Here is a 23,779-nt window from a genome sequence, read left to right as displayed (position 1 = left end):
AGGAGTTTAGAGCAGATCGGCAGCCCCCACATGAAATCACAGGGGCTGGCGATGGTTGCCAGCCTAGGCTTCCTGTCAGAGTGACTGTCACGTCACAATGACAGTTAGAATACATTACACTACGTAGGTAGTGTAACGTATTACAGCAGCGATCAGAGCTGCAAGTCTCATAGTCCCCTAGTGGGACAAGTAAAAAAAAAAGTATCATTAAGTTAACTCCTTAACGCCGAAGGACGGATATATCCGTCCTCAGCAGCTGCTAGTTCGCGCAGGAGGACGGATATATCCGTCCTGTGATCGCGCGGGTACTGACACTGTACCCACGCGATCAGCGGCAGGAGCACGGCTGTTATACACAGCCTGGCTCCTGCTGCAACTGCCGGAATCGAAGCGCGCGCCGATTCCGGCAGTTTAACCCATTAAATGCAGCTGTCAATAGTGACAGCGGCATTTAATGTGTTTGACAGAGGGGGGAGCTCCCTCTGTCACCCGATCGGCGCCCCCGCAAACAAATCGCGGGTCGCCGTCGGGTTTCCATGACAGCCGGGGGTCTAACAAAGACCCCCAGGTCTGTCTTCAGCATCTGCCTGTTAGGCGATGCCAGAGGCATGACCTAATAGGTTGCCTGTCAGTTTTACACTGACAGGCAATAATGCTTTGGTATACGAAGTATACCAAAGCATTATATATGCGATCGGCACATCGCATAGTGAAGTCCCCTGGTGGGACTAAAAAAAAAATGTAAAACAGTTAAATAAAGTTGGTGAAAAAAAAAAAAAAAAATTACAGTCAAAGTCAAATAAAACTACTTTTTTGGCCCAAAAAGTGGTTTTATTTAGTAAAACGGTCAAAACAAATCACACATACACATATATGGTATCCCCGCGATCATAACAACTTGACCAATAAAATTAACATATTAATTAAACCGCCGGATGAACGGCGTCCAAAAAAAACGCAAAAAACAACGGCAAAATTCTCTCTTTTCTCCCATTCCCCCCATAAAAAATAAAATAAAAGTTAATCTATAAGTCCCATGTACCCCAAAATTGTACTAATGAAAACTACACATTGTCCCGCAAAAATCAAGCCCACATACGGCCACATAGACGGAAAAATAAAAAAATGACGGCTCTTGAAATGCGGCGATGCAAAAACAAGTAATTTTTTTCTAAAAGGCTTTTTATTGTGCAAACGTAGAAAAAACATATAAAACCTTTACATATTTGGTATCCCCGTAATCGTGCCGACCCATAGAATAAAGTTAACATGTTATTTACGCTGCACAGTAAACGGCGTAAATTTATAACGTGAAAATTAATGCTGGAATAGCTGCTTATTTTCAATTCTCTCCTAAAATAAAGTTAATAAAAGTTAATCAATATGTTATAAGCATCTAAAAATGGTACAATTACAAAATACAACTCGTCCCGCAAAAAACAAGCCCTTATACGGCTATGTCGACGGAATAAAAAAAGAGTTACGACTCTTGGAATGCGACAGTGAAAAAACAAAAAATAATCCTTGGTCATTAACGTGCAAAATGGCCCGGTCATTAAGGGGTTAATAAAAATATTTTCTAAAAATTTAAAAATAAAAGTTAGAAGATACATAAACAAAAAATGATTTTTTTCCCTATAAGCCTTTTATTATAGGCAAAAAATGAACACGTTAAAAAAAGCACACATATTTGGTATCACCGCGTTCAAAACTACTCAAACTATAATGTTATTATTCCTGAGCGGTGAACACCCCAAAAAAAAAAACAATGCCAAAAAAAAACCTATTTTTTGGTCACCACCCCTCCCAAAAAATACAATAAAAAGTGATCATAAAGTCGCATGTACCCCAATATAGTACCAATAAAAACTACAACTCGTCCCGCAAAAAACAAGCCCTTACACAGCTCTTTTGACCGAAAAATAAAAAAGTTATGGCTCTCAGAATATGGTGACACAAAAAAAAAAATATTTTATAAAAACAAGTGATTTTATCTGCGCAGACGCGGCAAAACATAAAAAAAACCTATATACATATGGTATCGCTGTAATCGTATCGACCTGCAGAATAACGTAAAATTGGCATTTATAGCGCAGGGTGAATGCCGTAAAACAAAAGAATAAAAAACATTGTCAGAATTGATGTTTTTTGGTCACCTTGCTTGCCAGAAAAATGTAATAAACAGTGTTAAAAAAAACCCGCATGTACCCCAAAATAGTATCAATGAAATCTACAGATTGTCCCGCAACAAATAAGCCCTCACACAGCTCCGTTGGAGGAAAAATAAAAAAAAGTTATGACTTCCAGACTATGGCAATGCAAAACGTGCAGTGTTCCAAAAGCGGATCAAATCTGGCACCATTTATCAGTGCGACACTGGCCACACATCTGCAGATTATTATTAATTTACCCCATTATTATACCCTCTTATTATGCCCTGATGTACTCCACACATATTACATATGCCCCCACATTATAAACTGAAATACAACTAAAACCCTAAACTACTACCAAGCTAAATCTGCGCTCCAAAAGCCAAATGGCGCTCCCTCCCTTCTGAACCCTACAGCGTGCCCAAACAGCTGTTTACGTCCATAGATATGGCATCGCCATACCCGGGAGAACCTGATTAATATTTTATGAGGTATTTGTCTTCAGTGTCACAAACTGGGCACAACATATAGTGGAAATTTTTCATTTTCACTCCGCACCATCCGTTGCGCATTAACCCCTTCGCATTAAGCAATGTAAAAAATAAAAAAATACACGAAATTGTCATCGCTGCGTCTGTAAAAGTCTAAACTATTACAATATAACATTATTTAACTCGCACGGTGAACGCCGTAAATAATAAAGAATTTAAAACGCCAATATCGCTGTTTTTTGGTCACCTTAGCTCCAAAAAAAATAAAAAAACGTTAATAAGAAGTGCTCAAAAAGTTGTATGAACCAAAAAATGGTACCAATAAAAACTACAGCTCGTCCTGCAAAAAATAAGCCCTCACACCTCCCAATCCACTAAAACATAAAAAATGATTGATTACTTACCGGTAATCGGTTTTTCATGAACCTATCACAGCACCCCTGGAGAGACATCCCATTCGCTGGACAGGAAGCCTGACGATATAAAAAAGGACACACCTCTCCACATACCCAGTCTTTAGAAAGAACTCAGGATGAGAATTAGTTATCTTTTATTCATATATACTCCGTCTGTGTATAAACACACACCCACATTTATTATAGTTTTTTTGTTTTTTTTCTTTGCGCCACCTTAGTGAAAAGTCACCCCACACCATAAATATATATTTATAGTCATATATATATACTATATACAAGAGATATCAAGAAAGTTTACTGAAGGGAGGGAAACTAGTGGGGCGCTGTCATAGGTTCATGAAAAACCGATTACCGGTAAGTAATCAATCTTTTATCCTTTCACCTATGACAGCACCCCTGGAGATGTAAAATAGAACCCCAGTTTTAGGGTGGGACTACAGCTTGTAGAACTTTCCTACCAAAGGCTAAGTCAGTGACTAAATGCAACTGTAATCAATAATGTTTAATAAAGATGTGGGGTGAGCTCCATGTAGCCGCCCTGCAAATCTGGTCTAGAGATGCATTGGCTCTTTCAGCCCAAGAAGTAGATACAGCTCTGGTGGAATGAGCTCCAAAGAACTCTGGGGGGTTAGTGTTCTTGGCCACATAGGCTAAGTGTATGGCCTGTTTAATCCACCATGCTATTGTCGGTCTGCTAGCTACCGACCCTCTATTTGGACCCTGGAACTGAATAAGGAGATTTTCTGAAGACTTCCAGTCCTTTGTAACCCCCAGGTAGTGGACTAAGCATCTCGCCTAAACAATTAAATTCCTGTTCTCTTGGATTTTTCGGGGAGTAACAAAAGGAGCAAAGATTAATCTCTTGGTCTTGATGAAAAGGGGAAATTAACTTTGGCAAAAAACCTGGAAAGGGCTTCATAATTACTCTATCGTCCAATACTAAAGTGTAAGGGGGAAAGGCCGAGAGGGCCTGAATTCTACTTACTCTTCAGGCGGTGGTAACCGCTAGTAAAAACGCCATCTTTAGAGTGAGAAACTTAATGGACAGGGAGTCCAAAAGTTTCAAAGGATGAACCCATCAAATCAGTAAGGACTAAGTTTAAGTCCCAGGGTGGGACTGAAGACCTTATTTGGGGTCTTATCCTGGAGGCCGCAATCAGGAAGCTTCTAATTCAGGGGTGTTCTGCTAATCTGGAATCATAGTAGGAGCTTACGGCAGAAATCTGTACCTTTAAACCTACCTTTAATGTACTGGGCTTGAGGTTTTTGTCTAGCCCTGCCTGGAGAACGTCTAAAATCAGGGGAATATCTGGATCTGCTAATGGATCTATATCAATTCCTGTATTAGGTAAGAAAAGCTTTCCAGACCCTTAAATATATTTTAGAGGTAACCTGTTTCCTACTTGACAGTAAAGTAGAGATGACAGTTTCAGAGATACCCTCTCAGCCTCCATGCTGTAAGATGCAGCCTGGAGATGTCTGGATGAACTACTGGGCCCTGGGACAGGAGATCTAGTCTGTCTGGAAGGATCCATGGTTGGGTTACGGACAACTTCCCCACCCAGGTGGACCACGGCCCCCTTGGCCTAAATGGAGCAATCAGGCTTACCGAGACTATGTCTTCTCTGATCTTTTTTAAAACTCTCGGAAGTAGACAGAGGGGGGTGGGGGAGACATAACCCTTTACCAGGCTCCAATTCTGGGAGAGAGCATCTACTGCTACTGGATATTCCCTGGGATCTAGGGAAAATAATCTGGGCACCTTCTGTTCTCCCTGGTAGCGAACAGGTCTATGGAAGGATTCCCCCACCCAGCCACAATCATCTGGAAGACGTCCTGATTCAGGGACCACTGCGACTGCAGCAACTGTCTTCTGCTCAAGAAGTCTGCTACCAGATTGTCCCTTCCCCTTAGATGGACAGCTGAAAGGGACGATAGATGTAGCTCGGCTAGGGAAAAGATCTCTGTAGCTAACTTTATCAGAAGCCCTGATCTTGTACCTCCTTGATGGTTTATGTATGCTACTGTAGTCGTATTGTCTGAAAGAACCTTTAGTTGGAAGATCTTATGGAGGTTTGAGGATCCCACTGACCCTAAAAGCAGAAGGATTCACCATGGGTTCCCCACCACCAAGGACTGGCATCAGTTGTAATGTTCAGGGTTGTGGCCCATGAAACACCCTTCCTGAGGTTTTCTACCTTCATCCACCACCTGAACGAGAGTTTGGCTGCCGAGGAAAGGAGCAGGGAGTGATCTAGTGAGCGCTTGCTCTTTTCCCACTTTCCTAATATGTCCCTCTGCAGAGTTCTGGACCTGAACTGAGCCCACATTATGGCCGGGATACAGGAGGTCAAAACGGTCTTTATGATATCTAGAACCCATTTGTTCGAGGAGATCCTTTCCCATTCTTGATATAAAAGGGATAAGCGACCTCCTACCACGCTCCCTCTGGTGTCATTGCTGGTGATTTTTATTCTTGGGATTGCTCTGAGGCCTAAACAAGAAACCCGTTCTTTTTAGGGAATTTAGAGGATCTAAAATCCTGTCCCTTGGAAATGGGTTTTCTATTAAATTTCCTGGGACGAAAGGAGTCTGGTTTGCCCATGGTAGGAACCCCTTTGCTCCTATCGGAGGCTTTCTCCAGGAGATCATCCAGTGGGTGGTCAAACAAAAAATCTCCCAAACAAGGGATAGAACAAAGTTTCCTTTTGGAGCCTGCATCTCCCTTCCATGTTTTCAGCCATATTGCTCTTCCGGCTGAGTTGGATAAGGCTGCAGATCTGGCTGCCAGAACGACAGAGTCCACTGAGGCATCAGCCAAAAAATCTGTGGCCTTAGACAAAACCGGGAGGGAAGCCAGTATCTGATCCCTAGGAGTCTTGTCCCTGAGATGAAGCTCTAACTGATCTATCCAGATCTTGAGAGACCTGGCTACACATCGCAATACCCGGCTTAAAGGCCCCCGCAGAGGCTTCCCAGGTTCTTTTTAGGTAATAGTCTGCCTTCCTATCCATAGGATCGGGGAGAGACCCAAGATCCTCAAACAGTAAGGCAACAGTTAGGCATCCAGTCTGGGAAAACTATCCCAGTCTTTACTTAAACCCCCCTCAAAAGGGATATTTTCTCTTCAAAATTTTTGGAATGCCTAATTTCCTGTCAGGGTTCTTCCATTCCCTCCTAATGAGGCTGGTTATATTCCTGTGAACAGGAAAAGTCCTCTGTTTCCTAGGGCCCAGGGCCTCAAACATAATGTCCTGAACAGACCAGGGTTCCTTGGGGTCATCGATATTCATAATGGCCCGGACTGTTTTAAGAAGTTGGTCCACGTCATCCGCTGGGAATAAGTTCTTCCCTCCCCCATCCTCGTCAGAGGAAAACTCAGAGGAGCCTAGCTCCCCTTCCTCCTCAAACCTTTCCTCTTCACTAGAGGAATTGGAAATGCCTAGGTCCTGCCGTGTCTTGCCAGACGAGGTGCTAGGACGATCATGATTCTTTCTGAGGGATCTAAGGGAGCTCTTAACCTCTGTACGCACTATATCTCTTATGCTAGAGGCAAGGCTAGGAGATTCTTCTGCCATGATCTTATCTAAACAAAGCTGGCATAACCGTTTTTGATAAGAGGCTACACACAGCACATTCTTTGTTGCGAGCCTTGCCCAATTCTTTTCCTGGGACCCTCTCTGACCTAGGAAACATGCAATATACAAGGAAGGACAAAATTAATAATGTGAAAAAAGGTCTGTCCTACCATGCTTCCTAGAAGATCCCATGCCGTTTAAAGTACCGGACTGGAGGATCTTCAGCTCACGTCGTTCCACGTGTCCTGCTGCTTCTCTTGGAGCTTCCATGCTGGTTGCGTTGCTGGAGAAGGAGCCGTTCTGGTTCAGGCCTAGAAATAGGCCTAGGATTGCGCCGCGACCGAAAGTGGTCACTGTAGTGCGCTGGAAGCGGCTGAACGCTGGGTCAGGAGTGCTGGCTCTCTGCCTGTAACCCGGAGCCAGGCCTGACCCCAGGAGAGGCCCCCCCCCCAGAGGAGACCCCCACCCGCGGCGGGAATCTATCACCTCCGTAGAGGGAAGCGGTGACCGGGAGAGGAGGGAGATACTAGCCCCAGACTACAGGTTGCTCCCTAAGAGACTTACACCTTCAGAAGACCTCCAGGAAAACAGGTGAGTACCAGCTGGAGGGTCTGCAATCCTGGAGAGAGTGTCTTGATCCACAGGACAATCCCATCCGGAGGACAGGAAACCTGACTGGGTGTGTGGAGAGGTCTGTCCTTTTTTATATCGTCAGGCTTCCTGTCCAGTGAATGGGATATCTCTCCAGGGGTAAAGTCATAGGTGAAATGGTAAAAAATTATGCCTATTGGAATGTGGTGTAACAAAACTATTTCTTTTTTTTTAACAAATCTTTTTTCCTTTGTTAAAGTCGTAAAATATAAAAAAAATATATATAAATTTGGTATCACCGTAATTGTATGGAGTTGCAGAAAAAACTTTAAAGTTGTCGTTTTTACTGCACGGTGAAAGCATTAAAACGAAACCCAAAAAACAATGGAGGAATCATCTTCACAGACTAATTCAAATACATTTAGAAAAAAAAAAACTGTGGGGTCAAAATGCTAACTATACCCCTAGAAAAACGCCCTGAGGGGTGTAGTTTACAAATGGGGTCACCTTTGTTTTGTTTTTTTTTACGGTTTTGGCACCACAAGTCCTCTTCAAACCTGACATGGTGCCTAAAATATATTTTAAAAAAAAGGAGGCCCCAAAACCCACAAGGTGCTCCTTTGCTTTTGAGGTATTTGTTTCAGTCCATTAGGTCACTATGGCCACATGTGGGATATTTCTAAAAACTGCACAATCTGGGCAATATATATTGAGTTGCATTTCTCGTGTAAAACCTTCTGTGTTACAGAAAAAACTGTATTACAAATGAATTTTGTCAAAAAAAAAATGACATTTGTAAATTTCACCTCTACTTTGCTTTGAATCTTGAGAGACGCCTGTGGGGTTAAAACACTTTCTGAATGCGGGTTTGGATACTTTGAGGGGTGCAGTTTTCAAAATGGGGTGCTTTATGGGGACATTCTAATATAGAAGGCCCTCAAAGCCACTTCAAAATTGAAGTAGTCCCTGAAAAAATGGCCTTTTGAAATTTTCTGGAAAATATGAGAAATTGCTGCTAAAGTTTTAAGCCTTGTAACGTCTTGGAAAAAAAAAAGAATGTTCAAAAAACGATGCCAACATAAAGTAGACATATGGGACATATGAAATAGTAACTATTGTGTGTGGTATTACTGTCTGTCTTACAAGCAGATAGGTTTAAATTTAGAAACATTTTTACAAATTTTCTCTAAATTTTGGTGTTTTTCACACGTAAATATTGAATTTATCGACCAAATTTTTTTACTAACAATGTACAATATGTCAAGAGACAACAATATCAGAATCACTTGGATAGGTAAAAGCATTCCCAAGTTCTTACTACATAAAATAACATGTCAGATATTAAAAAATCGGCTTCGTCCTCAAGGCCAAAACAGGCTCAGTCCTGAAGGGGTTAATGGTGGATCAACACTTCCTGTCTACGAGCTTACAGTTTACTCCCATACAAGACGGTATCTGAAGTTGGAAAGGATATTTACACTTTTATATTGATATATTTAGTAGTTACAGCTGTTTTTTATAAGGATGTCACCATGTGTACTCCCACTGTGGGGTACTTAAAGTTTGTATCATTCAGTATTTTCACTGCTTAAGAAAGGCCTCTGAGATTGAAACATTGCATGGTGTTTTTTTTATTGAACAATAAACCTTTTTCCTGTTTGAAGATAATGCGGATGTTCATTCATTTCTTTCAAAGGCCATGTCTGTCATATCTTGCTCAACAAATCATGCAGCATTTATAAAAATGATCCAATCTATAACATGTCTTCCTATTGTAAAGTCCACAGCCGCGGACGGTTGTTCTGATTGAACCCCCAGATGGCCGCGGCCATGGATGTGTGAGTGCTGGGCGGCATCTCTCTCCTGAGAGACGTCGGCACTCCGTTCCGAGCCGCTATGCTGGTTCCCGTTGGGTGTGTGCGCGCTCGCGCCCAGCATTAAAGGGCCAACGTGCGGACATGTTAAAAATTACTAATTAGCCCATAATCAACCTGGACTATACAAAGGACTCTGCCCTTTCACTCATTGCCTGAGCGCTGTTGTGTTTACCCATGTTATTCTTAGCAAATAGTCCCTTAGTGTTATCCTGTTCCCGTTATTCCCGTGCCCTGCTACCTGTATCCCGTGCTATATTTGTTCCTGTGCCTTAGAGTGTTGGAGTCATGTTGTGCCACCTGTCACGCCTGCTGTTATAAACCACGTCTGGTGTCATCTGCCTTCAAATTCATCTGTGCCTAGCCTTCGCTCCTGTATGGACTATCAAAGGTACTCTTGTACTAGGACTGTTTGGCCAGCTGCTACTCTGCTACGGCATAGTGGGTCCCATGGATCGTGACACCTATTATAATGCCATTTGCTGCTGCCGTTCAAAAACCACAACATTTTATCTGGATGTGGATAAACTCTGGTTAGCTACATATGAGTGATCATTTAACAAGGGTTGTCCAAAGATGAACAAGCCCTATAATAAGATTACATTTCTGAATCACATTAATCATTATACCAAAAAATCTTTATTATTTGTAATCGAACTAATAAGTATAAACTTTATGGCAATTTGGAATTACATACCATTGATCTTAATCCATACTTTGCTTTAATTTTAGCAGTGAAATTTCCAACCATGACTTAAAATGTAACTCTTACACACCTTCTCAATAATTCGGTTACCCCCAAACCGTGTCACAAACTCAGCTGGGGAAGCAACAGTGAAGTCTCGTTGGAGGTCAAATTTCTTGTGGTCTCGGCCCTTCTTCACAAGGTGTAATCCAGACATGCTGGACCTAAAAAGACAAAAAGAAAATATGACTCTTTTTGTGACAATTTTAACATACTTACTTCATTATTTATAGATACTTTGTTTGTATTAATCTATTTTTTTCCATCATCATTCCCTTTTTAAAACTACAAATAAAGTCAGTAATAAAGATACCTCAGCACTAAGACTCTGATCACATTTGCGTTGTGATTTCTGTTAATAACCGAAACCACAACGCAGTGCCAAATCTGTCCTACGGAAAATACCATCAGCATGAATGGACCCCATTGACTTATAATGAGGTCTGTTGGGTTCCTTCATTATGAGGGGAAAAATAACAACACTACTTCTTCCCGTCAAATCTGAAGAAACTAGACCCCTTGAGGAAATTATCTAGGGGTATAGCGAGCAGTTTGACCCTACAGGTTTTTTGCAGAAATTATTGAAAGTGGGCCATGAAAATCTACATTTTTTCAAAGAAAATGTAGGTTTAGCTAATTTTTTCTAATTTCCACAAGGACGAAAGGAGAAAAAGCACTGCAACATTTGTAAAGCAATTTCTCCCGAGTAAAACAATACCCCACATGTGGTAATAAATGGCTGTTTGGACACACGGCGGAGCTTAGAAGGGAAAGAGCGCAATTTGGCTTTTGGAGCTCAAATTTAGTAGGAATGGTTTGCGGAGACCATGTCACATTTGAAAAGCCCCTAAGGGACCAAAACAGTGAAAACTGCAAAAAAGTGACTCCATTGAGAAAACTACACCTCTTGAGGAATACATCTAGGGGTGTAGTGAGCATTTTGACCCTCATAGATTTTATTAGAATTGGGCAGTGAAAATAAAAAAAAAACCTTTTTCTTCAATAAGACGTAGCTTTAGCTCAAAATATTCCATTTTCTCAACAAATAAAGGAAAAAAAGAACCCCCAATACTTGTAAAGCAATTTCTCCCGAGTACGGAAATACCCCACACGTGGTGATAAACTGCTGTTTGGGCACACGGCAGGGCTCAGAATGGAAGGAGCGCCATTTGCTTTTGGAGTACAGATTTTGCTGCATTTGGTTTCTGGTCGCTATGTCGCATTTGCAAAGTCCCTGTGGGACCAAACCAGTGGATCCCCCCCAGAAGTGACCCCATTTTGGAAACAACACCCCTCAAGGTATTCACCTAGGGGTGTAGTGAGCATGTTAACCCCGCAATTGATTTGCAGAAATTAGTGTGCACTTGATGTCGCAGAGCGAAAATTGGATTTTTTCCAAAGATATGCCAATATGTGGTGCCCAGTTTGTGCCACCATAACTAGACAGCTCTCTAATTATTATGCTGTGTTACCCTATTTTAGAATCACCCTACATGTGGCACTAATCTTTTGCCTGGACATTCGACAGGGCTCAGGAGTGAAAGAGCACCATGTAAAATTGAGGCCTAATTTGGCGACATATAAAGTATTGGTTCACAATAGCAGAGGCTCTGACGTGAAATAATAAAAGAAACCCCTGACAAGTGACCCTATTTTGGAAACTGCACCCCTCAAGGCATTTATTAAGGGGTGTAGTGAGCATTTTCACCACACGTGTCTTTTCCATAAATGATTGCGCTGCGGAAGGTGCAAATTAAAATTTTCCCTAGATATGCCAATTCAGTGGCAAATATGTCGTTCCCCGGCTTGTGCCACTGGGGACACACACCGAAAAATTGTTAAAAGGGTTCTCCCGGGTATGGCGATGCCATATATGTGGAAGTAAACAGCTGTTTGGGCACACTGTAGGGCTCAGAAGGGGGGGGGGGAGCGCCATTTGGCTTTTGGAGCGTGGATTTTGCTTGGTAATAGTTTTGTTTGGAGTCTTACTGGTGTTTCCGTTTATAATGTGGGGGCATATGTGAGCTAGGCAGAGTACATCAGGGGCATAGTCCGGTGTTATAATAATAAAGGTAAAAAAAATAATAAAATAATCCATAGATGTGTGTTACGTTGTGACACAATCCTTTCTGTACAGGCCGGTATCGCACTGATAAATGTCCTTCCTTATCCCCCTTTTGGTCCACACTCCGCACCTTTGTAGCTTGGGGAATGTTGCCGGGAAAGTGTTGTCGTGGTATAAGAAGGGCGCCCTTGCTTCCAGCAGATATGTTTAGGCCCTCCCCTTCCTGGTTCCCTAATTTTAGTGCCTTGATACATCGCCTTTTGAAACAGAAGAAATGTTCCCCTCGGGCTGCACAACTGGATTTTTCTTTCCTGACTTATTGGAGCCTTAACTTATTTTATTTTTTCATAGACATATTAGTATGAGGGCTGTTTTTTTGCGGGACGAGCTGTAGTTTTTATTGATACCATTTTATACGACTTTTTGTTCACTTTTTATCCTTTTTTGGGAGGCAAGGTGACAAAAAAACAGCAATTCTGGCCTAGTTTTTTAGGTTTTTTTATTCAGCGTTCACCATGCGTTATAAACTACATGGTAACTTTATTCTGCGGGCCAATACGATTCCGGCGATACCCAATTTATAGCACTTTTTAATGTTTTACAAATTTTTGCACAATAAAATTACTTTTGTAAAGAGAATCGCCAAGTTGTGAGAGCCATAACTTTTTCATTTTTTCGTCGATGGAGCAGTATGAGGGCTTGTTTTTTGCGAGACGAGTTATAGATTTTATAGGCACCATTTTTGGATACATGCGACTTTTTGATTACTTTTTATTTCAATTTCTGGAAGACAAAGGACCAAAAAACTGCAATTTTTTTTACAGCGTTCACTGCGCAGGAAAAATAACATCATATTTTTATAGTTTAGGTCGTTACTGTCGCAGCGATACCAAATATGTATGGTTTATTATTTTCTTCAATAATAAATGACTTGATAAGGGAAAAAGGGGGAGATTGCGTTTTATTTTATTACTTGAAACTTTTATTGTATTTTTTCCAACTTTTATTTTTCCTTTTTTTACACTTTTCTTTAGTCCCACTAGGGGACTTGAAGGTCCAACTGTTTGTTTGATGTTCTAATACATTGCGCTACCTATGTAGTGCAATGTATTGGAACTGTCAGTTGTTCACTGACAGCAAGCCGATCAGGCTCCGCCTCTGGGCAGGGCCTAATCAGCTTCCGTAATGGCAGACAGGAGGCCATTGTTAGGGCTCCTGTTGCCATAGTAGCAGTCGCCAGCCTTGCCATCGCATGGCAGGCTGCCGATTTGATACAAACCACTTTGATGCAGCGGATCGCTGCATCGAAGGGGTTAATGGCAGGAATCGGAGCTAGCTCCGGTTTCTGCCGATAGATCGGGGTGTCCGCTGTAACATACAGCGGACATACACTGCGGATGATGCCGGCTCAGCTTCTGAGCCGGAAGCTGAGCCGGCGCCATCTTGCCGATGGTACCAGAAGCCTTTGAGGCCCCGCTGCCGAGCGGGGCATAGTAGGCTTCCGTTGCTGGCAGACCGGGAGGTAAGTAATAAGCCTCCGATCGCCTTTGCAGCCACCGGCAACCCAGCGATCACGTTGCTAGGGTGCCGGTGGCTAAAAACTCCTCACATGGTGCGATCTCTATTGAACGCAGCATCTGAGGGGTTAGTCGGCCGGATCGGATGCTAGCTCCGGTCCTGGCCGATAGCTCAGTGTGCCAGCTGTAACATACAGCGGTCATCCGGCGGTGATGGTGCGGGCTCAGCTCCTGAGCTAGCTTCATCTCCTTCACGTACAGTAACGTGGAAAGGCGTTAAGACACCAGTTTCCATCACGTTACTGTACGTGATTTGGCGGGAAGGGGTTAAAGAGGCTCTATCACATTATAAGTGGCCTATATTGTACATAATGTGATCGGCGCTGTATTGTAGATTACAGCACTGTTCTTTATTTCGAAAAACAATCATTTATGACCTATATTATATTTATGCTAATGACTTTCTTAATGGACAACTGGGCGTGTTTTACTTTTTGACCAAGTGGGCGTTGTGGGGAGAAGTGTATGACGCTGACCAATCAGTGTCATACACTTCTCTCCATTTATTTACACAGCAGATAGTGTTCTTACTCGATCACTATGTGAAGCCACAAACACACACATTAACGTTACTCAAGTGTCCTGACAATGAATAGACATCACTACAAGCCAGGACGGTATGTCTATTCAGAATCCTGACACTTCGGTAACGTTTGTGTGAGATTTACAGCAAGGCAAGTGTAATCTCGTTTTAAATGACAATTTACAGCGTAATCTTGAGAGATTACGCTTGTCTTGCTGTAAATCTCACACAAACGTTACCGAAGTGTCAGGATTCTGAATAGACATCAGTAAATGTAAAGTAAATGAATGGGGAGAAGTGTTATGACGCTGATTGGTCACCGATTGGTCAGGGTCATACACTTCTCTCCACAACGCCCGCTTGTTCAAAAAGTAAAACACGCCCAGTTGTCCATTAAGAAAGACATTAGCATAAAGCTGAAACAGGTCCTAACTCCGTCAAAAATGATCGTTTTTCTAAATAAAAAACACTGCTGTAATCTACATTACAGCGCCGATCACATCATGTACAAGATAGGGCACTTATAATGTGGTGACAGAACCTCTTTAACTGATCCACAAGTATTGAAATACTAATGACTAATTGATTTTTTTTTTTTTCAAAACCTGATCATGATGAAAAGGAATAAAGCTTTATCATTATCAGAGTTGACAGTTGTGGTATATTGGAGTGCAATATGATTTATACAAAACTTCTTCACAGAAAATAGCATGTTTAACCCGTTAGTGAGCGGCCCATAGCGTTTCTACATCAGTCACTAACGGGCCTTATTCCGATGCCATAGACTTTTTAAGTTGCGGCATCGGAATAAGTAAACAGAGCAGGGAGCTGTCAAATCTCCCTGCTGGGGCTGGGGGCGTCCCTGCTCTGCCGGGTGAGATCGATATTAGTATCGATCTCACCCGTTTAACCCCTCAGATGCGGTGCACAAAAGCGTGCACAGCATCTGAGTGGTTTTGGAGAGAGGGAGGGAGCTCCAACTGACACTCGGCGATAAGATCACCGAGCGTCTGTTTCTCCGATGGTAGCCGGGGGCCTAATAAAGGCCCCCAGGTCTGCCTGTGGTAAATGCCTGCTAGGTCATGCTGGAGGCATGACCTAGCAGATGCCTGTCCGTTTTACACGGACAGGCATAATAGACTGCAATATAGAAGTATTGCAGTGTATTATAAATGTGATCGGATTATCGCATAGTGAAGTCCCCTAGTGGGACTAGTAAAAAAGTTTAATGAAAAGTGAAAAAAATAAACTTGAAAAAAAAAATTAAAAACCGCTTTATTATTAACAAACAAAATAAAGTAAAGTTACACATATTTGGTATCGCTGCGTCCGTAACGACCCCAACTATAAACTTATTACATCATTTAAAGAGCCTCTGTCACCAGATTTTCAAACCACTATCTCCTATTGCAGCAGATCGGCGCTGCAATGTAGATAACAGTAACGTTTTGTTTTTTTCAAAAACAAGCATTTTTGGCCAAGTTATGACCATTGTTATATTTATGCAAATGAGCCTTTCTTAAAGGGAATGTGTTGCCAGAAAAACATGTTTTTTTTAAAAAAATTAAACATTTAGTGTGTGGGTGATTAAACATTGTTCAAATTTTTTTTATTTTTTTCACGAGTCAGGAAATAGTCAGGAAATATTATAAATTAATTCTAATTTATAATACTACCCATTTTTGGTCACTAGATGGAGCTATTCCCAAAATTGCAGCATTGCAACATTGGGTTAAAAGCCCTCGCTCTAGTGAGCTCTCAGCATCCCCCCCTCCTTTATCCTGGCTAGTGCCGGGATAAACGAGGGGTTTGAACGGTGTAACCTCCTACACTGTGTGTCGCCATTTTTTGAGCTAACACACAGTGTAGTAGGTTTACATACAGTAGTAAACACACACAAACACGAACATACATTGAAATCTCTTACCTGCTCCTGCCGCCGCGGCTCCCTCCGGCCCGTCCGCTCCGTCTGCTGCCGCTGGTCCAAGTGCACAAATCCGGAAGCCGCGACCGGAAGTAGTAATATTACTGTCCGGCCGCGACTTCCGGTCCACAGGAAAATGGCGCCGGACGGCGCCAATTTCGAATTGGACTGTGTGGGAGCGGCGCATGCGCAGTTCCCACACAGACGCCGTACACTGAAGTCAATGGGACGGGAGCCGTTCGCAGTCCCTATGGGACTGTGGCTGCCGTATTCCATGTCTGTATGTGTCGTTAATCGACACAGACAGAAATGGAACAAAAAATGGCAGCCCCCATAGGGAAGAAAAAGTGTAAAAATAAGAAAAAGTAAAACACAAACACACAAATAAATATAAACGTTTTTAATAAAGCACTAACATCTTGAACATATGAAAATTTTTTGGGGTGATGACACTGTTCCTTTAAGTACAACTGGGCGTGTTTAAAGTTATGTCCAAGTGGGCGTGTATTGTGTGTGTACATCTGGGCGTTTTTACTTGTTTTACTAGCTGGGCGTTGTGAATAGAAGTGTATGATGCTGACGAATCAGCATCATCCACTTCTCTTCGTTACCACCCAGCTTCTGGCAGTTCAGACACACAGCGTGTCCTCGCTCATCCGACGCGATGAAGTTCCTGTGGGAGGAAGTGAGTGACGTCACAGCGTGATCTCGCGAGGACACGCTGTGTGTCTGTGCACTGCCAGAAGCTGGGTGGTAATGAAGAGAAGGGGATGATGCTGATTCGACAGCATCATACACTTCTATTCACAACGCCCAGATGTTACACACAATACACGCCCACTTGTACATAACTTTAAACACGCCCAGTTGTACTTAAGAAAGGCTCATTTGCATAAATATAACAATGGTCATAACTTGGCCAAAAATGCTCGTTTTTGAAAAAAAACTTTACTGTAATCTACATTGCAGCGCCGATCTGTTGCAATAGGAGATAGGGGTTTGAAAATCTGGTGACAGAGCCTCTTTAACCCGCACGGTGAACGTTGTAAAAAATTAAATAAAAAAACATGCAACAACCCCTGCTGAATAAAGTTATTGTGTTATTTATACCACACGGTAAACGGCGTAAATTTCGGACGCAAAAAAGTGCGGCAAAATTGCTGTTTTTTTTCTATTCCCCCCCAAAAAAAAAGTTAATAAAAGTTAATAAATAAATTCTATGCACCCCAAAATGGTGCTATTAAAAATTACAACTTGTCCCTCAAAAAACAAGACCTTATACAGCTATGTCGACGCAAAAATAAAAAAGTGTATATCTCTTTCAATGAGACGATGGAAAAAACGTAAAAAAATGGCTTGGTCATTAACGTCTAAAATAGGCTCGTCATTAAGGGGTTAAAACCGCATATGATTTTTAAATGTGATCTAGGAAAGAACCTTTGTTATGGTAAAAATATTACAATTGCATAAAATATTCATTTGACTTGTGATTATCAACAATATTGGATTTTGGGTGATGATTCCAAATTAAATATTTCTAAGGAAAAAAAATGTGGATTAATAAAACTATTATTTATAGCAAAATTACTAATAGTTAGAAAGTGGATATCTAGCTCCCCACCGGAGTTTAATGCTTGGGTAAATAATGTGAAAATTATAATTAAATATGAGAAAATCTATAATCAAGGCAAACACTGTAAAACTTATTGGGGGGAGTGGTAAGAATTTTTGTTCTTTTTTTTTTTTTTTTTCGTTTACCAAGATCGGTCTTGAGATGGTGGGGGGGTGGGAGTAGGGGGAAAATGTAAAAATATGTGTATAATTGTATTTTCTTTATTCCTTACTTGTATGGAATTTTATATTGTATTGAATAAAAAAAAACCAAAAAAAATAAAAAAAAAACAATATTGGATTTTTAGCAATTGTGAGATCAGGGTCACATGAAATCGTAGGTACGCGTGCGATTTCATGCGACCACATAGGACACATTAGCTAGGATATCACACTGGGATATAATGCAATAGAGCAATAGTCTTGGCTGTTAAGTCGCGGTGGCTTTAGGCCTTATCACACAAACGTATTTCACGCCTGTTTTACGCGCGTTAAAACAATGGACGTCACACGGACCTATGCAAATCAATGGGGCCATTCAGACATTGTGTTTTTCACGCAGCGTGTGTCCGCTGCGTGAAACTCACTGCATGTCCCATACTTGTGCATTTTTTGCGCATCACGCACCCATTGAAGTCGATGGGTGCGTGAAAATCACGGACAGCACACGGACGTCATCCGTGTGCTGTCCGTGATTCACGCAACAGTTACTAAAGAAATGATGAGAAAAAGACAAAACACCTTCAGATTTAATTGCGGACATAAAAAATGTGTGACATACTTATGACATACGCGCGTAAAAAACGCAAATGCACTGTACATGGATGTCAAAAGGAACTGATACGCAAGAAAAACACTGCGTTGTTTACGTGCGCAAAATGGACACGTTCGTGTGAATAAGGCCTTAGACTGATACAAACTGGTACAATTTTGAATCAGACCGAGTCCCATAGGAATGAACCAATGCATCTATGAGATCCATTATTTTTTTTAAAGAAAATAAATAAATAAATAGGCATTAAACTAAATAACTGACCAACCTGAAATATTGATATCCTGTATTCCTTTTATATTTTTAATAAATAGTGTTTAATTAATAAAAAAAATGTATTCTGCTAAAACAATGTGATAATCCCCAACATGTACACACATTATATATATATATATATATATATACATACATATACACAGAATCAACACATATACATACATGTTTATATTTCCATAGTGTAAAACAGCATATGTAATTACTGTGGTCACGTTATGGTGCTGGCATACCTAAGCAACAGCCGCTTTGGAAAATATATCATCATACATTCCCCTGGCAGTGATCAGCATAACGTGCAACACATGACAATGCCATTGCCTTATTCAACAGTTTCCATCTCATAGGCTTTGTTCACATGTAGCTGAAAAATTCAGCTACTGTATAGAAATAGCAGCGGCAAAATCTGCAACAAATATTGTGCAAATACTGCAATCTTAGGGCTTGTCCACACACAACGGAATTGCTGCATAAAATTTCTGCAGCAATTCCGTTGAAAGTTGCAGACTTTCTGCTGCGGCAAATACGCATAATTTCCTGCATTTTTCACAATGCTGGGAAATGGTGAGATCACCAATGAAAAATGCAGCAATTCTGTTCACATTCTGCAGCAGAAATAGATATGCTGCGGTCCGAAAATTACGCACCGAAGGGCGTGGATGAGATTTGTTCAATCTCATCCAATATGCTGCTACTGTAATCCGCTGCGTTTTTTTTCCGTCCGCAATTCAGGTGCCTGTGGACGAGCCCTTAAAGGGGTTATCCGGGGACGAAAAAATATGAATGCAAACCAATTTTATGTAAAAAGAAGTCACTTACTAATATACTTTAATTAAAAATTCGGTACTAAATGGTGCCATTCAAACCCGGTGAACTGTTCCCAGAAGTCCTGGAGCTTTTCTAATATTGATGACGCGCCGACACGGCCCCATGTGACTGAAAGCTTGCTATCAATGGTATGACCGCAAGGGGCTGTCACACTGCCTATTGCTGGAGTCCCCGAGCAGAGCATCAGCTAGCGCTTTGCTCGGAACTCCAGCATTGCTCCCAACATTTGGTCAGTGACTTCAGGGGTTTCCTGTATCTGGAGTTCCGGCTGATGCTCTGCCCGGGGACTCCAGCACTGCTGCCAACGCCACTATCCGTATATGGATAGTGACGTCGGCAGCAATACTGGAGTCCCCGGGCAGAGCATCAGTTGATGCTCTGCTCCTTAACTCAAGCTATAGGAAACCCCTGAAGTCACTGACCAAATGTCGGGAGCAGTTCTGGAGTCCCGAGCAAAGTGCTAGCTGATGCTCTGCTCGGGGATGTCATGTCTGTGGCTGCGGGCCGTCAGCTCAAATCTCTCCCTGACAGCCGCAACCACGAGTCGGTGAGCGCAGGCCCCAGCCTCCTCCTCAGGAGACGCCAGCGCTCACTTCCACTCACCTCAGCCGGATCCCGTAGGGTGCAGGGGCAATGCGCGCACGGGACTTTGATGAACTATGAACCCATGAGTCCCTGAACTATAAGAGGGGTTCAGCCCCTTGCTTCTATGCCTGAGCGCTGTTGTCGTACCCTAAGTTTGTCTATGCGATGGTCTCCTAGTGTGTTCCTGTATTCCATGCTATCTAGTGCCGTGCTGTGCTGGAGTCGTGCTGTGCTGTATTCTACGCCTGTCTTCTACACACAAACCAATAGAATACCAACAGACAGAATTCAATACAAAATAGTGCTCAAAGAGCTAATAAACTGTAAAGCATCGTTGCTGGCTATATTGTATGCACTATATTGAATCCTGAGTGAAAACCAAGATATGCTTGGTGCATCGATCAACAATTAACATGAGAATAAACCAAGAAAATATGATCGACTTCAGCACACAGTATTTGAAAAAATGTACAAATTTTTATTAAATAACAGACATGAGACAATTAAAAAATAGAACAGGGGATGAGTCACACAACAATAAGACGTCAAAGTCAGTAAAAAACCGGGTATGTGTATAGTGTCACCATGTACATGTTAGTTTATAACAGCAGAAGTGAAACATGCATATAATAAGATCGAGAAATAATATTCAATTGCGATCAGGGCTGATTATGGCCAAGTATGTCCAAAGACGACAAAAATACAGTCATAATAAAATGTAGTACTGATGATGGGAACGAAGTCTATATAAGAGCAATGAGGTAAATACGGATCGTAGTGGTACAGCAGTACCAAATCTCAGATAGATTTAAAGTCAATGGATGATCAAGAGTAATAAACAATCAGGGCCAAATAGGGCCAAGTATGTCCAAAGGCAAAAGAAATATAGTCGTAAGGAAATACAGCACTGGTAATGATAGCGAACACTATGTAACACACAAAGGGTAAGTACGAATCGCAAATGTGCAGCAATCCCATAACTCAGATCGATTTGAAGTCAATGGATGATCAAGAATAATAAGAACGGTCAAACAGCAACTGCTAAACAGGACAAAAGATAGAAAACATACCGGTGGACATGATGTAAGAAGAGACGTCTGAACCCCTGTCTTCTACCTGCTGCCTAGTTCCAGCCAAGCCTGGCTTGCTACTGTCCAAGTTGCCACAGGTACCCTATTGAACTATAGACTCTGACCTGCGCCCTGTTGGCCAGCTGCCATACCGCCAAGGTGGTACGGCCCAGTGGGTCCACGAACCCTACGTGACACTACGCTCAGGCCATGGACTCCGCTGGTCGATTCAAGACCATGACGACGTCACAAGAGATGAGAACGAATACCCTAGACCTACGGTTTCGACAGGACCAACTCCTCCAGGCGTTGAATATTCTCGCATGTCGGCAGGAGGCACAAGCTGCCGTTCCTCCTACTACACCTCCTGGCAGTGTTGACCCACGTTTTTTTTTTTGCCACCTACTGACCGCTATGATGGAGACGCAGGGACCTGTCGTGGCTTTTTGAACCAGTGCCAGATCCACTTCAGTCTGTTTGCTAGGACATTTTTGTCTGATGGTGCAAGGGTAGCTTTCATCATCTCTCTCCTCACTGGCAAGGCCCTTGCATGGGCGAACCCTATCTGGGAGAGACAAGGACCAGAGACCCGTGACTTCCAGGGCTTCCTCCGGACTTTTCGCATGGTATTTGAGGAGCCTGAACGGGTTTCATTTGCAGCGGCTTCTTTAATTAACCTATGCCAAGGAGACACCTCTGTGAGCGAGTACGCCATCCACTTCAGCACTCTGCCGTCTACCCTGGATGACCTCATCCTTCTGTCCGCCCGGATTGATATGCAGATTCGAGAATGCCTCCAAGAGGTTTGTTGGGAGGGAGATCTTCCTAGTCTGATCCCTACTTTGCAGCAACCCATTGGCCTCAGATGTCGATCCCCCGAAGGAGTCTGTGATGATGGACCAATGTAAGCTATCCACCCAGGAGAGACAACGCAGACACACTTCGGGACTCTGTCTATATTGTGGCCTCGGTGGCCATCTTGTGCGTCTGTGTCCTCAAAAATCCAAAAACCCGTCGGGTACCTTTACCTGGTTTGGTAGGTGTGCTATATTTAAAATGAACAACATTTTACCACGGATCCTGTACGTTTTTCAGGCGCTGCCGATACATATCCCACGTCCCTTCTTTCAGTATCTGTTGTCCATGCTCCATAAGTTCATATGGGCGGGGAAACCTGCGCGTATTGCCCGATCTATGCTCTTTCGTGCAAAAGTGTGAGGGCGGTGTTGGCCTTCTGGATTTTGTGTCCTATCATCAGGCCTCCCACTTGACACGAATTTTGGATTGGTTCAGACATACTGAGAGTAAAGAATGGGTGTCCATGGAATAGGTCTTTATGGAAGTTCCTCTGCAGGCCTTACCATGGTTGGGCAATCATGTCCCTCTGGCGGCAAGGACGCATCCGACGATTGGGCCCACTCTGGCGATTGCGGCACGGATCTTTCCTCGGAAAGAGATCTCTCCCTCTCCCTCCCCGATGTTCCCAGTTTTGGGCAATCCCCCATTTCCACCGGGGCGGGAAGGAGGTCCCTTCCAGCACTGGTTGAAGGCAGGTAAAGGACGTGCGGCCCATTTTTTACAGGATGAGGTGTGGATGACTAGCACTCAGCTGGAGTCCATGTCGGAGCCGGTCTCTTTCTCTTTTTGACAGGTTACCCAATTGAGACACTTCCTCGCGTCCTTAGCTGACCCAGCGGCGTACTCGCGAAATAACTCCCCTTTTGAACTCTTATGCACGGGCACGGGTACAATTCGACACACACTGTCTAGACTCTATGCCCTCCTGATCTCTCCCTCCACACTGTCCACACCTTCATACTTGCTTAGTTGGGAGCGGGACTTAGGTCTAACATTTACCTCGGAGAATAAGGATCGCCTGTTCCACATGACACACAAATCATCTCTGGCTAGCAGATTTCAAGAAGCAGGGTATAAGATTTTGTCTCGTTGGTATAGGGTGCCTTGCAGATTGCATGTGATGTTACCGGCGGTTTCGCTGTTGTGTTGGAGATGTGGCGACCATGTGGGTACTCTCTTACGCATTTTTTGGGACTGCCCCATGCTGACGGACTTTTGGTCTGAGGTATGGCGCATTTCCTTCAAATTTACGGATTTCCCCCTCCCGAGCTCACCGGGCCTCTTCCTGCTCCATCTGTGTGAGGTGCCTTTATCTGCTTACCGACGGTCAGTGGTGCGCCATCTAGTGAACGCAGCCCGGGCATGCGTTCCCGCGTTGTGGAGACAATCCTGTCCCCCGACTGTGGGCATGTGGTTTGGTAAAATTCAGGAGATCATGAGAATGGAGGACCTCACGGCATCAATGAAAGGATCCCATGCCGCCTTCCTCAAAACGTGGCGTGAATGGATTCGCTTTCAATCCTCAGAGGAATACAAGACCATCATGGCTTCTTGAGCTTACCCAGTGGGTCCCATGGGTGAGGTCAGTTCTTTCTCCCTTCTCTCTTTTTTCTGCCTTCTTCCCTCTTTCGTTGCTCTGCAACGCTTTACTGCTCTTCCTTATGGGAATATATGCATGGCTGCGGGTTCAGGGTGCATACCAGAGCTTCGCTAGTCTCAATGTTTTCAGCGTTTTGTGATATTTTTCTCTGTGATTATGGTGCCTATGTATTCCCAGATGTTGGCCTGCGAGCCGATCTTGGTGCAGCTCTGCTTTACACCTTAACACAATGCTCTTATGAAAAC

At 42.9% G+C, this 23,779-nt stretch overlaps 1 protein-coding gene across 3 annotated transcripts in view; it reads right to left on the bottom strand.

Annotated features, from left to right (window-relative positions):
* ACACB (acetyl-CoA carboxylase beta) overlaps positions 1-23,779 on the bottom strand; it is a 251,264-nt gene that overhangs the window by 147,956 nt on the left and 79,529 nt on the right. For all 3 annotated transcript variants that reach the window (XM_075830496.1, XM_075830503.1, XM_075830512.1), the window contains one exon: positions 9,880-10,012. In XM_075830496.1, coding sequence (XP_075686611.1) covers positions 9,880-10,012 — 133 coding nt within the window. The remainder of the gene's footprint in view (positions 1-9,879; positions 10,013-23,779) is intronic.

The sequence above is a fragment of the Rhinoderma darwinii genome, chromosome 1, assembly GCF_050947455.1.
Source record: "Rhinoderma darwinii isolate aRhiDar2 chromosome 1, aRhiDar2.hap1, whole genome shotgun sequence".
NCBI classification, from domain to species: Eukaryota; Metazoa; Chordata; class Amphibia; order Anura; family Rhinodermatidae; genus Rhinoderma; species Rhinoderma darwinii.
The sequence above is the reverse complement of the archived record's forward strand: the minus strand, read 5'-3'. Positions and strand labels throughout refer to the sequence as shown.